At 39.6% G+C, this 15883-nt stretch overlaps 1 protein-coding gene across 1 annotated transcript in view; it reads left to right on the forward strand.

The window, feature by feature from the left end:
- Window positions 1-15883, forward strand: part of LOC128650344 (cell death abnormality protein 1) — a gene marked incomplete in the record, with an annotated part of 251222 nt that overhangs the window by 202817 nt on the left and 32522 nt on the right. Inside the window, 1 exon segment of the mRNA XM_053704215.1 lies at window positions 2077-2233. Within this exon segment, the coding sequence (XP_053560190.1) occupies window positions 2077-2233 (157 nt within the window).

The raw sequence follows: 15883 nt of genomic DNA on the forward strand, positions 1-15883 counted from the left end.
GATTTACACCCAGCTCTGAGAATAACACTCACTACTCAGATTTTATTTTACACCCAGCTCTGAGAATAACACTCACTACTCAGATTTTATTTTACACCCAGCTCTGAGAATAACACTCACTACTCAGATTTTATTTTACACCCAGCTCTGAGAATAACACTCACTACTCAGATTTTATTTTACACCCAGCTCTGAGAATAACACTCACTACTCAGATTTTATTTTACACCCAGCTCTGAGAATAACACTCACTACTCAGATTTTATTTTACACCCAGCTCTGAGAATAACACTCACTACTCAGATTTTATTTTACACCCAGCTCTGAGAATAACACTCACTACTCAGATTTTATTTTACACCCAGCTCTGAGAATAACACTCACTACTCAGATTTTATTTTACACCCAGCTCTGAGAATAACACTCACTACTCAGATTTTATTTTACACACTCAGCTCTGAGAATAACACTCACTACTCAGATTTTATTTTACACCCAGCTCTGAGAATAACACTCACTACTCAGATTTTATTTTACACCCAGCTCTGAGAATAACACTCACTACTCAGATTTTATTTTACACCCAGCTCTGAGAATAACACTCACTACTCAGATTTTATTTTACACCCAGCTCTGAGAATAACACTCACTACTCAGATTTTATTTTACACCCAGCTCTGAGAATAACACTCACTACTCAGATTTTATTTTACACCCAGCTCTGAGAATAACACTCACTACTCAGATTTTATTTTACACCCAGCTCTGAGAATAACACTCACTACTCAGATTTTATTTTACACCCAGCTCTGAGAATAACACTCACTACTCAGATTTTATTTTACACCCAGCTCTGAGAATAACACTCACTACTCAGATTTTATTTTACACCCAGCTCTGAGAATAACACTCACTACTCAGATTTTATTTTACACCCAGCTCTGAGAATAACACTCACTACTCAGATTTTATTTTACACCCAGCTCTGAGAATAACACTCACTACTCAGATTTTATTTTACACCCAGCTCTGAGAATAACACTCACTACTCAGATTTTATTTTACACCCAGCTCTGAGAATAACACTCACTACTCAGATTTTATTTTACACCCAGCTCTGAGAATAACACTCACTACTCAGATTTTATTTTACACCCAGCTCTGAGAATAACACTCACTACTCAGATTTTATTTTACACCCAGCTCTGAGAATAACACTCACTACTGATTTTATTTTACACCCAGCTCTGAGAATAACACTCACTACTCAGATTTTATTTTACACCCAGCTCTGAGAATAACACTCACTACTGATTTTATTTTACACCCAGCTCTGAGAATAACACTCACTACTCAGATTTTATTTTACTCCCAGCTCTGAGAATAACACTCACTACTGATTTTATTTTACACCCAGCTCTGAGAATAACACTCACTACTCAGATTTTATTTTACACCCAGCTCTGAGAATAACACTCACTACTGATTTTATTTTACACCCAGCTCTGAGAATAACACTCACTACTCAGATTTTATTTTACACCCAGCTCTGAGAATAACACTCACTACTCAGATTTTATTTTACACCCAGCTCTGAGAATTACACTCACTACTCAGATTACTAAAATATATTGATTTTCATTGAAAAAAAAATACACTTTCTATCTCCATGGAGTAAAAACAAATCCATAATCACACTCAAATGCCAGCAAATAGTTGAATTAATATGCTCACTCAATTGTATAGAAGCCAGAGAAGTCATTTTAAACCCTGCACAGGCTTCATTGATATCTTCATACCCAGAATCATTAATGAAGTGACATGTTATATGACATAAATGATCACATGACGTTACCAATGACATCACTTTATAGCCTTTCAGTCACAGTGTTGGATCTGTTACATCAAAACGTGCTCAATAAAGTAAAGGTGTGTGAGTTTTTGTAACAGACAATTAGTCCACTTTGTCTACATGAGTGAAATGGTATCTTTTATTTACTACAACTTATATTGTAAGAAGGGATCTGACATAAAATATCTGGTGTTGTGATGTATTACTTGTTTTATTTCTCACAGAGTCCAGACATAAGCCCCATAGAATGTCCAGAAGACGCGTTCTGTCCTGCAGGAAGCTTCGAGCCAAGTTACTGCATGGAGATATTTTTGCATAAATCGGGGAACTCGTGTAAACTTGCACCACTTGCCATTCTACTGTTGGTTATATTTACAGCTTGTAAGTACTTTTTTATTTAAATTAGGGAATAACATTGTTTTAAGATTCCATGTATAGTTGCACAAGTGATTGTGTGTATGGTATCTAGCTAAATAGAGGAACTGTTGAGGAATGGTCTATTTTTATAAGGATTTTAGTGAATGTGTGTGTTTAAAGTGAAGGCAAACTTTGATGAATGAAAGCCCGTTTTTAAAAAAAATACTATTAAAAACAGGGGCACTTTCATTCATCAAAGTTTGGAAAGCAGCTCTGGCTGTGAAAAAAACAAAGGTAAGTTTTTAATCAAAACGGCTGCTTTCTAAACTTTGATGAATGAAAGTGCCACTGTTTTTAATAGTATTTTTTAGAAAATGGGCTTTCATTCATCAAAGTTTACCTTCACTTTAAACTTAAAAATTTTCAATGTTCAATAACCTAGAAACAAAAAATGTAATTGTTCTGAACTTTGGCAGTTAACTAGTGGCTACCAAATTTAGCTTTTGACTTAATCTAATGACCTTTTGATAGTTTCAAGTCTATACTTTTTTTTTCATCTTAATATGAGTAGAGTCCACGGCTTCATTCCTTACTTGTGGGAATACAGAACCTGGCCACCAGGAGGAGGCAAAGATACCCCAGCCAAAGGCTTAAATACCTCCCCCACTCCCCTCATCCCCCAGTCCTTCTTTGCCTTTCGTCACAGCAGGATGGCAGAGAAGTGTCAGAGTAGTCTCTTATGGAGGGTAGTACTCTTCGGTATGGGACTGGAGTTTTAAGTAGTCTTGTCAGCCTCTCAGTGAGAGCATTGACGAATGTTAGGGTTTGGAGATGCAGGGAGAGTCTTTCTGTGAAACCATCCAGACTAGTATTAACTACTCCTAAGCAATCAGTGTTGATGAGTTTCACTGCCTGCTTCTATCATTCAAGTCCATGTCAGGTGCGATGCTACAAGACTGTCAAACTTGAGAGGCTGTGTGTCTGTTCCACGGCAGTGATTCCGGTAAGATCGTTTCATTTTATACTCATGATAAAACAAGAAGACAGGGTCACAGTGTGACTCCTTTTATCTGTATGGAATCAAAGGTTAATATCTCCGGAAGGGGATTATTGAACAGGGAGGATTTATGCATAATTTGCTTTATTATGTTTTTATGCTGCGACATGTGTGATGTGAGGCTCTGGCAGATGTTGGAACAGTCAGGTTTACTTTCAGTTTGGATATCTGTGTGGCCTGTTAGGATTGGCGTGCTTTTTCCAGGAGCAGGGGCGGTCCTGCATGGCACACCACGTGACCGGGTGTGGTCTCATGATTTCCTCTTTACAGGAGACAAAGCAGTTTCTCTGTGGGGCCTGGGTCATAGGAGGTGGTGAGTGCCCCAGCCATTGGGGGTATAAAGGTGCCATTTAACTTTTTCTATAGTCCATCTTAAGAGCGCAAGCTATGGAGGACTCTGATACGTTAGAGGGTACTCCCTCTTTACCTAAACCGAATACCTGTTTTTATTGTGAGGAGGCTATGGTATACCCGATTATGTTCCACATGCCTTGATAAAGTACTTATATCTAAGAAACCCAAGATGTTTAGTACCACTGAGCCGTCCACCTCTGAGGGGTCTCCGTCCCGTGAGGTGCGTTCCCTGCAGTCATCTCCCAATACACATGCAGCTTCTCATTGCACTAATAATCCTCCTTCGGGAGGGGCCCTCTTACCGCCAGACTTAACTGAACAACTACAAACGGCAGTGTCTGTGTCCTTCAGTGCTTTACCTTGCCCTGCTAAGCGCAAGGTTAAATATTGCTATCCTTCCCAGGGGTCATCTACTAATTTGTTGGATTTATCTGATACTAGATTATCCGCTGATGAGGATGCCTCTGATACTTCAGAAGATGCTTTTTCTGGGTCGAATCTGCTGCCTCTTAACCTCCGGCTGCGGAGGAACCAGACTTTAGATTTAGAATCGAGCATTTACGCTTTTTGTTAAAGGAAGTGTTGGCTATTTAGAGGTTCCAAAACTTAAATTACCCAAGGAACCTTTTATTCTTAAACTTGATAAGGTTTATGACGACAGGGTGGTGCCACAGACTTTCCCGGTTCCTGGAAAGATGGCAAACATTATTAAGAATGAATGGGAGAGACTTGGATATTCTTTTTCCCCTTCTTCCTTTAAAAAATTGTTCCCGGTTCTGGACTCGCAATTGGAATTGTGGGGTTCCGTCCCTAAGGTGGATGAAACTATCTCCACACTCGCTAACCGCACTACTATCCCGCTTGATGATAGTTTGTCATTTAAGGATCCCATGGATAAGAAGCTAGAAACTGTTAAAGATGTTTCAGCACATTGGGTATTTGTTTCAACCTGCAGCGGCAGTTGCTGCGGTGGCTGGAGCTGCTAAATATTGGTGCGACTTTTTCTATTGGAGATGATTGAGGTGGAAACTCCCCTTGAGGAGATCCAGGAAAGAATTAGGGCCTTCAGGGTAGCTAATTATTTTATCTGTGATGCAAATAGGCAGATCATTCACCTGAATGCCAAGACATCAGGTTTTTCTGTTCTAGCCGTAGGGCACTCTGGCTAAATTATTGGTCTGCAGACATGACTTCAAACTCTAGACTACTTTCCCTTCCTTTTAAGGGGAAGATTATTTTTGGTCCAGGCCTGGACTCAATCATATCCACTGTCACTGGGGGCAAAGGTGCCTTTCTATCGCAGGATAAGAAAAATAAACCTAAAGGACAGGGTCCTAATTTTCGTCCCTTTTGTTCGGATAAATCCCAACCCCAGCAGCCCCCCGCAAAGCCTGATGAATCCAAGCAGAACAAGAAGCCTGCCAAAACAAAATCGGCATGTAGGGGCGTCCCCCGATCCGTCGCTGGATCACGTTGGGGGCAGACTATCTCTCTTTGTGGAGGCTTGGCTGGGGGGACGTACAAAACCCTTGGGTTCTGGAGGTCATTGCTCAGGGTTACAGGATAGGTTTCAACTCTCATCCACCCAGGGGCAGATTCCTCTTATCAAACCTGTCTTCAAGACCAGAAAAATGAGAAGCTTTTCTAGGGTGCGTGAAGGATCTTGGAGTAATTGTGCCGGTACCTTTAGCAGAGAGAGGTCTGGGGTACTACTCCAACCTTTTTGTGGTCCCAAAGAAGGAGAGTATCTTTTGCACGATTCTGGACCTAAAGTGCTTAAACAAGTTCCTGTCTGTCCCATCGTTCAAGATGGAGATAAGGTCCATTCTGCCCTTGGTTCAAGAGAATATTCCCCACAAGTAAGGAATGGAAGATTGGAAACCATAAGTTATGCTTACCTGATAATTTCCTTTCCATCTGTATAAGGAGAGTCCACGGCCCCTGCCCATTTTTCTCCGTTGGGCGGACTATTTTTTTTTTTGTTCTCTTGGCACTATTTACACTCTGATATTTCTCCTACTGTTCCTTGTTCCCTGGGCAAAAATGACTGGGGGATGAGGGGAGTGGGGGAGATATTTAAGCCTTTTGGCTGGGGTGTCTTTGCCTACTCCTGGTGGCCAGGTTCTGTATTCCCACAAGTAAGGAATGAAGCCATGGACTCTCCTCATACAGATATAAAGGAAAATATCGGGTAAGCATAATTAGTTTTTATTTATTTTTAAGTTATTTCAATCAATGGCTTCTCCATACCACAGCCTGGAGAGAAATAATAGTGCAGACTTCACAGTGGCAGAACACACGCACCAAAAAAAAAAGGCAGACCCTGGAAGTCCCAGAGAGATGAGAGCTGCCTCCTCTAGAAAGTAATAAAGATCTCTGGGATACAGAATCTCACAGAGGGGATTGAGGTTAACAGGGGAGCAGCTGTCACTAATCTAAATACTCAGTTTGCAGCAAATACAAATTGAACTAAAATGGTTTCACTACATTATAACCTGCATTTGCCTCCTAGTTTAGTATACATTACTTTCCCGTCAGTTGAATAAGTGTATTGTGAGATAAATCAGTGAGTCCTGCAGGTGTAACATCATTAGAGAATATGAGTGTTGTTTGAGATAATCGGAAACAGCCAGGAAATTCCCCTACTAAGCAGGACCGTTTCCAAAAGTGGGCTGATTTCATGTAGAAAAACTACTAAGTTTAATGCAATTTGTTAAAGATACACAGAAATTGTTATACAGAGCATAATCCTAATTTGTAAAAGGGATAGGAAAGTCAAAATTAAACTTGCAAGAATCAGAGCATGTAATTTGACACTTAAAAAAAAAAAAAAAAAATCACTTCTAATTTCAAATGTGCTTTGTTTTCTTGGTATCCATTGTTGAAAATGTATACGCACATATCCTACACTAGTAGGAGCTAGCTGGTGATTGGTGCCTGCACACATTTGTCTCTTGTAATTGGCTAACTAGATGTGTTCAGCTAGCTGCTAGTAGTGCAATGCTGTTCCTTCAACAAAGGATAAGAGAATGAAGCATATTTGATAATAAAAATACATTTCTTTTAAGCTTGTTTTAAAATTGTATGTTCTATCTGAATCATAAATTACATTTTGGGGGTTTCCTGACCATTACATTTTACACAAATTGTAAAGCTGAAATGTAATACAACTTTAAGGACAAGACATGAAGTCTAAAGTAAATTTAAAATACAAAGCACTGAATGTAAATGCAAAAAAAGATGTTCCTGTCATGCAGTACTATATTGTACTGAGCTTGACTCTCCTTCACATCCATAAATGCAGGGAATGCCCTTTGGAGAAATACATCAAAATGTACCATTCTAGAATATTGAGAGCTTTAAATAATTAACATCCCCCTCCATTACACAATAGCATTGTGTTGGTTCCTGTTTGATTTGTGGCATGGTAGGTGCATTTTGCTTAAAAAAAGGGCAGTTTGTGTTCCCTCTATCCGGACAGATACTTAGATATAGGCACACTACATTTCAATTCTCTGCCACAGTCCAATGCCATCAAACTATGTATTACATACAATCCTCCCATAAACAGCATCAATAAATATAGTATAATAGTGCCCCTTCCTAGTGAATTATAGTCTACAGGTTGTGGATTGTCACAAGGATTGTAGTTTCAGCAGTAACTCAAGGCAAAAGTCTATAGAATAAAGGCCCCTCTCCAGCCTTTAACTTCTCTTTTTTGTGAGATCCAATCAAAGCAATCGATAGCTCACTGCAATCAGGAAATCTTCAGGTAACCATATTGAAGAGGTTCAGAGCTGGATGATAGGGTAAAAGGCAGTTAAATCGAGGATCGTAATATCAGTTTAAGTGTCATTTTTTTAGCAGCTTTTAAAGTGAATGTAAATTTTGATGCTAAAGTGTCCGGTTTTTAAAAATTTGATTAAAAACAGGGGCACTTTAATTCATCAAAATTTACATTTCACTCGTGTTGTGAAAAAATTACCTTTTAAATTTGACAGCCGCTCCAGCTTCCTCCGCCCATCACAAAGCCTCTTCCTGGGTCTAAAATGAGGAATCTGGCTTCCTCCAATCACGGCTTTGAATCAGACACTGATTCCCTCGGGGGGAAGCCGTGATTGGAGGATGACCGATCCATCATTTGCGACAACCAGGGAAGCTGGAGCTGCTGTCAAGTTTAAAAGGTAATGTTTTTTTTCACAACAGGAGTGAAATGTAAATTTTGATGAATTAAAGTGCCCCTGTTTTTAATCGAATTTTTAAAAACCGCGCACTTTAGCATCAAAATTTACATTCACTTTAAGATGGCTGCAACTGGATGTCCCACCACTTAAAAATTTCACAATGTACCTCAAATTGTCAGTCTCTTTTAAGACACTGAATAACCTGATTTGGTTCCCAGAAAAATGCTAAGGTTTCCAGTAAGGTTTCTTGAGAACTGTAGGCAATTGATCATCAGATGAGAGCTCATTCCTAGCTGCTGGACAGAAAATTTACTTAAAGTGAAATTAAAACCAATTTTTTTCTTTCATGATTCAGATAGAAAATACAATTTTAAACGACATTCCTATTTACTACGATTATCTAATATATTTATGTCATTTTCTCATTTTCGCTGTCTTTGATTTTGCTTTTGTCTTGCCTGTCTGGGTGGATTCTGTATTTTTTTAAAAATCTCACGCTTTCTTCTCTTCTCAAAGCTCTGTTTGGACCCATGAACTTTGGTTATCAATATAGTGAAATGAAGGACAATTAAACACGATAGCATTGCATAAGCAACAAACACATAATATAAAAAGACAACAGCGCTTACATTACATTTTCAATGAATGGTAAATTTCTTCTTTTTCTGACAAATTTGTTTCCTTTAATTTTATTGCCTTCTGTATCATGTGACAGCCATCAGCCAATCACATTCACATGTATATTAAAGGACCACTCAATGCAGTAGAATTGCATAATTAACAAGTACATAATATAAAGATTATGCAATACTTACTATGAATTTCAAATAAGCAGTAGATTATTTTTTTTTCTGAAAACATTTTCTTTCTCCCATTTTTCGCCCACCCGTATCATGTGACAGACATCAGCCAATCACAGACTAGTATCCGTATACCCTGTAAACTTGTGCACATGCTCACTAGGATCTTCCCCAGAAAGTGTGAATATAAAATGTCTGTGTAAAATGTAATAATGGAAGTAAATTGGAAAGTGTTTTAAAACTGTATGCTCCATCTGAATCATATAAGCTTATTTTGACGAGTGTCCCTTTTAAGGAACTCTTGGACATGCTCAATAAGAAGTACATTTTTTTTTTAATTGCCTGCTTTTTCTGAATCATGCAAGTTTAATTTGGATTTTCATGTCCCTTTAAGACTTATTGGAGTTTATTTTTTTTACCTTTGTTATACACTGCTAGCATTACAGGGGGTAATTCTGGTGAAACGAATACTGAGCAAAAAGGCCTATGTCCTTTCAAAAACGGAAACTGGGGGAAAAAATTGTCCTTAAAGGGACATTAAACACTTTGATGGTAATATAAAATGATAAATCATATAATAAAAAAATCTACAATATACTTTATTTCATGTAAGTGGCATGAGTCCATGAGCTAGTGACGTATGGGATATACATTCCTACCAGGGGGCAAAGTTTCCCAAACCTCATAATGCCTATAAATACACCTCCCACCACACTCACACCTCAGTTTTACATATTTAGCCTCTCCCTCTTTTGCTCGCTGCTTTCATTTTATTATAGAGAGCTATGATGCTTGCTTTTGATTTTATTTTTTTCTATAAAAATTATATCATGAATTTTTTCTATTTTCTGAAACTGTTACATTGTGGAAATTGGATATTTTGTCTAAATGTTTTTTTCTTTTTTGTTACATTTTGCGAGATGTCTCAAACTGATCCTGCCTCTGTAGAAACCAAGATGCCTGAATACAATTCAACTAAAAGCTAAGTGTGTTATTATTGTCAAGGTGATTTTATTCCCTCAGCTTAATTATGGGCACTTATTTTATCATATTAATATATGCTGATAATATTTCTATGTGTACAATTACATTTACTGTTTTTACTTTCTCAGTTTAATGTACCTAAAAGTTCTGCAGATATAAAAATGTTACTTCTGCAGCCATAAGAAGGCTATGACTGCTATTATGCCTTCAATTAATTATCCATGTCAGTCTCTTCAGTAGAGCAGTGGTGGCTTTTAAGCATTTTGCTGCCCTTATTTTAAAAGGTCTAAGTAGGTTTACTTGGTCTCTTTTTTGCTGTTTTACAGGTCTGTGTGAGGGATGAAGCCTTTCAAACGTGTGAGCTGCCCTGCTGCTGGGCAGACTGTGATGGAGGTAAGTGCTATTTTTATTTTTCTGATGGAGGAGCTCAGAATTTTTTAGCACTTATGGGGTTAATTTGGGGATTTGAATCCTGCTTATGTGCAGGTTTTTTATTATGGCAGTACTTATGTTTTTTTGTGTGGGGCACTGTGAGGATGGCTCTGTTAGGAAGCTGTTTTAGCTCTCCTTTTATTTTGGCTCTGTTTGTTAGTGTTTGTGTGACTTAGGGAGCGTGTCACGCTCTTTCCTTTCCTCCCGGCCGGGAGGTTGGTAGACACCAACGATGGGCGGAGTTTTGGTTTGGCGTGAGTGTTGCGCGCTCTTCCTCTCAGTATTTGTTTCTCTGTGGAAGTGAGAGGTTTTTTCGCTGCTGCTCTAGGGCAAAGTTGGAGCAGTTTTGTGGAGAGTGAGGTCCGGATCATTTGGGAGTCTGTGTCTACTCCGGTTGGTAGGAGGCTGGTGTAAGCACCTCAGTTGGGCTTGTTTAGGTGTAGAGGTGTTATATAAGGGCTCAGGGTGGTTTATATTTGGGCTCTTTATGTTTTAGGTAACGTTATTTAAAGGGACAGTAACCTTTGTTTTTTGGGGCATTTTTTTCTGTCAAATTTAATTACATTTTTTAATTAGTTTAAGATGGACCAAGAGGACTTGCAAGCAGTTACAAGCAGTTACTTGTAATTTATGTCTTGATGCTAATGTGGAGCCACCTATCTCTTTCTGTTCTTCTTGTATAGAGAACCTTACAGCACAGGGATAGGCTTTTTGATTCAGAGCCTTCTTTTTCTAAGGAGAATGTTGTTCAGGAGTCTCCTGTTCAAGCTATACCGCAGCTTTCTCCCCAATCATCCCAATCTACTTCCTCACATGCAGTGCCCTGCATTTTGTCTCAGATTGTTTGTTTTTTCTTTGCAGGATATGGCTGCTCACATTTCCTCTGCTGTTTCTGATTCTTTGTCTGTTTTTCCTGCTTTTCCTGCGTTGCAGGGGAAGTGCAAAAGAAAGTATAAGGTTTCTGATTCTGTTGCAGTTATGCCTATTATTTCTTCCCATAGGTCTGAGAAAGAAGATACTTCAGTAGCGTCTGAGGGTAAAATTTCAGATTCTGATAGTGTAATTCCTTCGGCTGATTCTGAGGTTGTTTCTTTCAGATTTAAGCTAGAACACCTCCGTTTGTTACTCAGGGAGGTTTTGGCTACCTTGGATGACTCCGATTTGACAGTCATAGTTACTCCTAAGAAGGCTAGTAAACTTAATAAGTTTTTTGAGGTCCCTTCTGTGGCAGAGGTTTTTCCTGTTCCAGATCGTGTTTTAGAGATTATTACACAAGAATGGGAGAAACCTGAAATTCCTTTTTTCCCCTTCGCCTATTTTTAGGAAGATGTTTCCTATTGCGGATTCTATTAAGGAATCTTGGCAGACGATTCCTAAGGTAGGAGCTATTTCTACTTTGGCTAAGAGGACCACTATTCCTATTGAGAATAGCTGTTCTTTTAAGGACCCCATGGATAAAAAGTTGGAGGCTTTGCTTAAGAGGATGTATGTTCACCAGGGGTTCCAATGGCAGCCTGCTGTTTGTATTGCTACGATTACCAGTGCGGCTGCATATTGGTTGGATGCATTGTCTGATTCTATTCAGCAGGATACTCCTCTTGAGGAGATTCAGGATAGAATTAGGGCTTTGAAATTGGCTAATTCTTTTATTGCAGATGCTTCCTTACAGGTCATTTACTTGGGAGCAAAGATTTCTGGCTTTGCTGTCCTGGCGCACAGGGGTTTATGGCTAAATTCCTGGTCTGCGAATGTTTCATCTAAATCTAAGCTTTTATCCAATCCTTACAAGGGTAAGACCTTGTTTGGGCTGTGTTTGGCTGAGATTATTTCTGATATTACTGGAGGGAAGTGGCATTCTCTCCCTCAGGATAAGAGAAATAAACAGAAGGGTTGTCGGAGTAATTTTTGTTCCTTTCGTAACTTCTCTGTTAAGTCTTCCTCTTCCTCCTCTAAGCAGGACCAGTCCAAGCCCTATTGGAAGTCCAATCAGTCCTGGAGCAAGGGGAAGCAATCTAAGAAGCCTGCTGCTGGATCAAAGTCAGCATGAAGGGTCTGCCCCGATCCGGGATTGGATCGTGTGTGGGGCAGGCTGTGTTTTTTTTTTTTTTTGTTTTTTTTTGTTTGTTTTTTTTCGCTCAAGCATGGGCTCGAGATGTTCCAGATCCCTGGGTGGTAGATATTGTATCCCAGGGATACAAGCTGGAGTTCAAGACTTTTCCTCCCAGGTGCAGGTTTCTCCTATCCAGGTTATCTGTAGACCAGATAAAGAGAAGGGCATTCTTAAGTTGTGTTCAGGATCTTTCCAATATGGGAGTGATCGTTACTGTTCCAGTTCAGGAGCAGGATCTAGGTTTCTATTCCAATCTGTTTATCGTTTCAAAAAAGTAGGGAACTTTCAGATCCATCCTAGATCTCAAGTGCGTAAACAAATTTCTCAGAGTTCTGTCTTTCAAGATGGAAACTATTCGGTCAATTCTTCCTTTGGTTCAAGAAGGTCAATTCATGACTATGGTAGATCTGAAGGATACAAGGAACATCACAAGTTTCTAAAATTTGCTTTTCTAGACCAGCATTTTTAGTTTGTAGCTCTTCATTTTTGTATTGCAACTGCTCCCAGGGTGTTCTCAATGGTCCTGGGTGCGTTACTGGCAGTTCTCAGATTGCAGTAGCTCCATATCTGGACGATATTCTTGTTCAGGTGCCATCTTTTCAACAAGCAAGCTCCCACACCAGGTTTTTGTCTCTTCTGCGCTCTCATGGTTGTAAGGTGAATTTAGGAAAAAGTTCCTTAATTCCGGCTACAAGAGTGGTATTCTTGGAAACCATTATAGATTTTCTAGAAATGAAGATTTTTTTTTTTGACAGACGCAAGGAAATAAAAAATGTTCAATTCTTGACTTGCTCTGCAGTCCTCTCCTCGGCCGTCAGTGGCCCAGTGTATGGAGGTTATTGGTCTGATGGTTTCTGTCATGGACATCATTCCGTTTGCTCAGTTCCATCTCAGGCCTTTGCAGTTATGCATGCTCAGACAGTGGAACGGGGATTATACAGATCTGTCTCCAAAGATTGTTCTAGATCAGGCTGCGAGAGATCATTTTCCGTGGTGGTTGTCTCAGGATCTTCTCTCCCAGGGAACCTGTTTTCGCAGGCCTACCTGGGTCATTGTGACCACGGGTGCCAGTCTGCTGGGTTGGGGAGCTGTCTGGGGTTTGCTGAAGGCTCAGTCTGTGGACCCGGGAGGAATCGGTTCTTCCGATAAATGTCCTAGGAATAACTGCAATCCTAAATGCTCTTCTGGCTTGGCCTCAGTTAGCTTCAACCCAGTTTATCAGGTTTCAGTCAGACAATATTACGTCAGTGGCTTACATCAATCATCAGGGGGAAACTCAAAGTTCCCTGACCATGACAGAGGTAGCCAAGATTATGCAGTGGGTGGAGGCTCACAACTGTTGTCTGTCTGCGATCCACATTCCAGGGGTGGACAATTGGGAAGCAGATTTTTTGAGCAGACAGACTTTTCATACGGGGGAGTGGGAACTTCATCCGGAAGTGTTTTCCAGTTTGATTCTCAAATGGGGTCAGCCGGAGATGGATCTTATGGCGTCTCCTCAGAATGCCAAGCTGGTATGCAGATCTGGTGGAGATGTCATCCTCCCCACCTTGAAGTCTTCCGTTGAGGAAGGACCTTCTACTTCAGGGGCCCTTCCTTCATCCAAATCTTGTTTCTCTGAAGTGGACTGCTTGGAGATTGAACGTTTGATTCTTTCCAAGCATGGTTTCTCTGAGGCGGTTATTGAGACTATGATTCAGGTGCGTAAGCCTGTGACTAGAAGGATCTATTATAAGATATGGCTTAAATATCTGTACTGGTGTGAATCCAGAGGCTATTCTTGGAGTAGAGTCAGGATTCCGAGGATTTTGTCTTTTCTCCAGGAGGGTCTGGAGAAGGGTTTATCTGCTGGTACCCTGAAGGGTCAGATTTCTGCTTTATCTATTTTGTTGCACGAACGTCTGGCGGATGTGACTGGTGTTCAGTTCTTTTGTCAGGCCTTGGTTAGAATCCGGCCTATGGTTAAGTTTGTGACTCCTCCTTGGAGTCTTAATTAAGTTCTTAGAGTTCTTCAACAGGCCTTGTTTGAGCCTATGCATTCTTTGGATATTTAGTTGTTAACCTGGAAGGTTTTGTTTTTGGTTGCTATCTCTTTGGCTCGAAGAGTCTCAGAGCTTTCTGCTTTGCAATGTGAGTCTCCTATTCTTATTTTTCATTCTTATAAGGTAGTACTTCATACTGCATTAGGTTTTCTTCCCAAGGTTGTTTCTGATAAGAATATTAATCAGGAAATTGTTGTTCCTTCTTTATGTCCTAATCCTTCTTCTCATAAGGAACGTTTGTTGCACAATCTGGATTTTCGCCAGTCTTCTTTATTTGATGTTTTTCTGGGAAGCGTAAAGGTCAGAAATCTACGGCTACTTCTCTTTCTTGTTGGTTGAGGAGCGTTATTCGCTTGGTATATGAGTCTGCTGGTCAGCAGCTTCCTGAGAAAATAAAGGCTCATTCCATGAGGGCTGTTTCTTCTACTTGGGCTTTCAAAAATGGAGCTTGTCTAGATCAGATTTGCAAGGCTGCCACTTGGTCATCTTTACACACTTTTTCAAAATTTTACAAATTTGAGACTTTTGCTTCAGCCGAGGCTATTTTTTGGGGAAAGGTTTTTCAAACAGTGGTGCCTTCTGTTTAGGCTAACTGTCTTGTCCTTCCCTTATCATCTGTGTCCTCTAGCTTGGGTATTGATTCCCAATAGCAATTATGATGATCCATGTACTCACCGTGTCATTAGAAAGAAAATTTATGCTTACCTGATAAATTGTATTTATTTCTTGACACTGTGAGTCAACGGCCCGTCCTGTATTTTCAGACAGTTTATTTTTATATAAACCTCAGGCACCTCTGCACCTTATATTACTTCCTTTCTCCTTTCCCTTTGGTCGAATGACTGGGTGTTGTGGGTAAGGGAGTGGTATTTAACAGATTTGCTGTGGTGCTCTTTGCCTCCTCCTGCTGGTCAGGTGTGATATTCCCAATAGTAATTATGATGATCCATGGACTCACCGTGTCAATAAATTTATCAGGTAAGCATACATTTTCTTTTTTAGCTATTCTTTTTAGAAGAGCTTTATGGTTTGAATCTTGAAATTCTGACATGGTGCCTAAATATAAATTATCTCTATCTTTTCAGGGTAATAATTTGTTTGGTTCTCAATTGGATTGGATTATCTCCATTATATCTGGGGATAAGGGAGTTATTTGTTTTCATTCCTTTTGTCAGAATAGAGAACAAAACTCTTTTCTCTAAGACTTCTGGCTCTAATTAGAGACTATCTACGAATTGAAATAATTCCAAGCCTTATACGAAACCAAGTTTAGCCTTTAAGTCTGTATGTAGGTACGGCACTCAAACCAGTTCTTCTGGTGTGGAGGGGGGCAGATTAAGTTATTTCAAGACATTTGGACAAGTTCAGTCAAAAATCAATAGAATATTGTTTCTCAAGGGTTTTGAATAGATTTTAGAATGAGACCTTCCTTGGGAAGATTCTTTCTCATGTGGCAACAAACCCAGTAAAGGCTCAGGCTTTTCTGAAATGTTTCAGAACTAGAGTTTTCAAGGGTAATTGTACCAGTTCCTCAGCAGGAACAGGGATTGGATTTCAATTTTCAATCTATTAATTTTACCTAAGAGGGAAGATTTTTTTTTTTTTTCAGATCCAATCCTGGATCTGAAAACTTTTAATTGTTTTATAAGAGTCCCAACCTTCGAGATGGTGACTATAAGGACTATTCTACCTTTTGTTTAGTAAGGTTATT

The sequence above is a fragment of the Bombina bombina genome, chromosome 2 (assembly GCF_027579735.1).
Source record: "Bombina bombina isolate aBomBom1 chromosome 2, aBomBom1.pri, whole genome shotgun sequence".
NCBI lineage: Eukaryota > Metazoa > Chordata > Amphibia > Anura > Bombinatoridae > Bombina > Bombina bombina.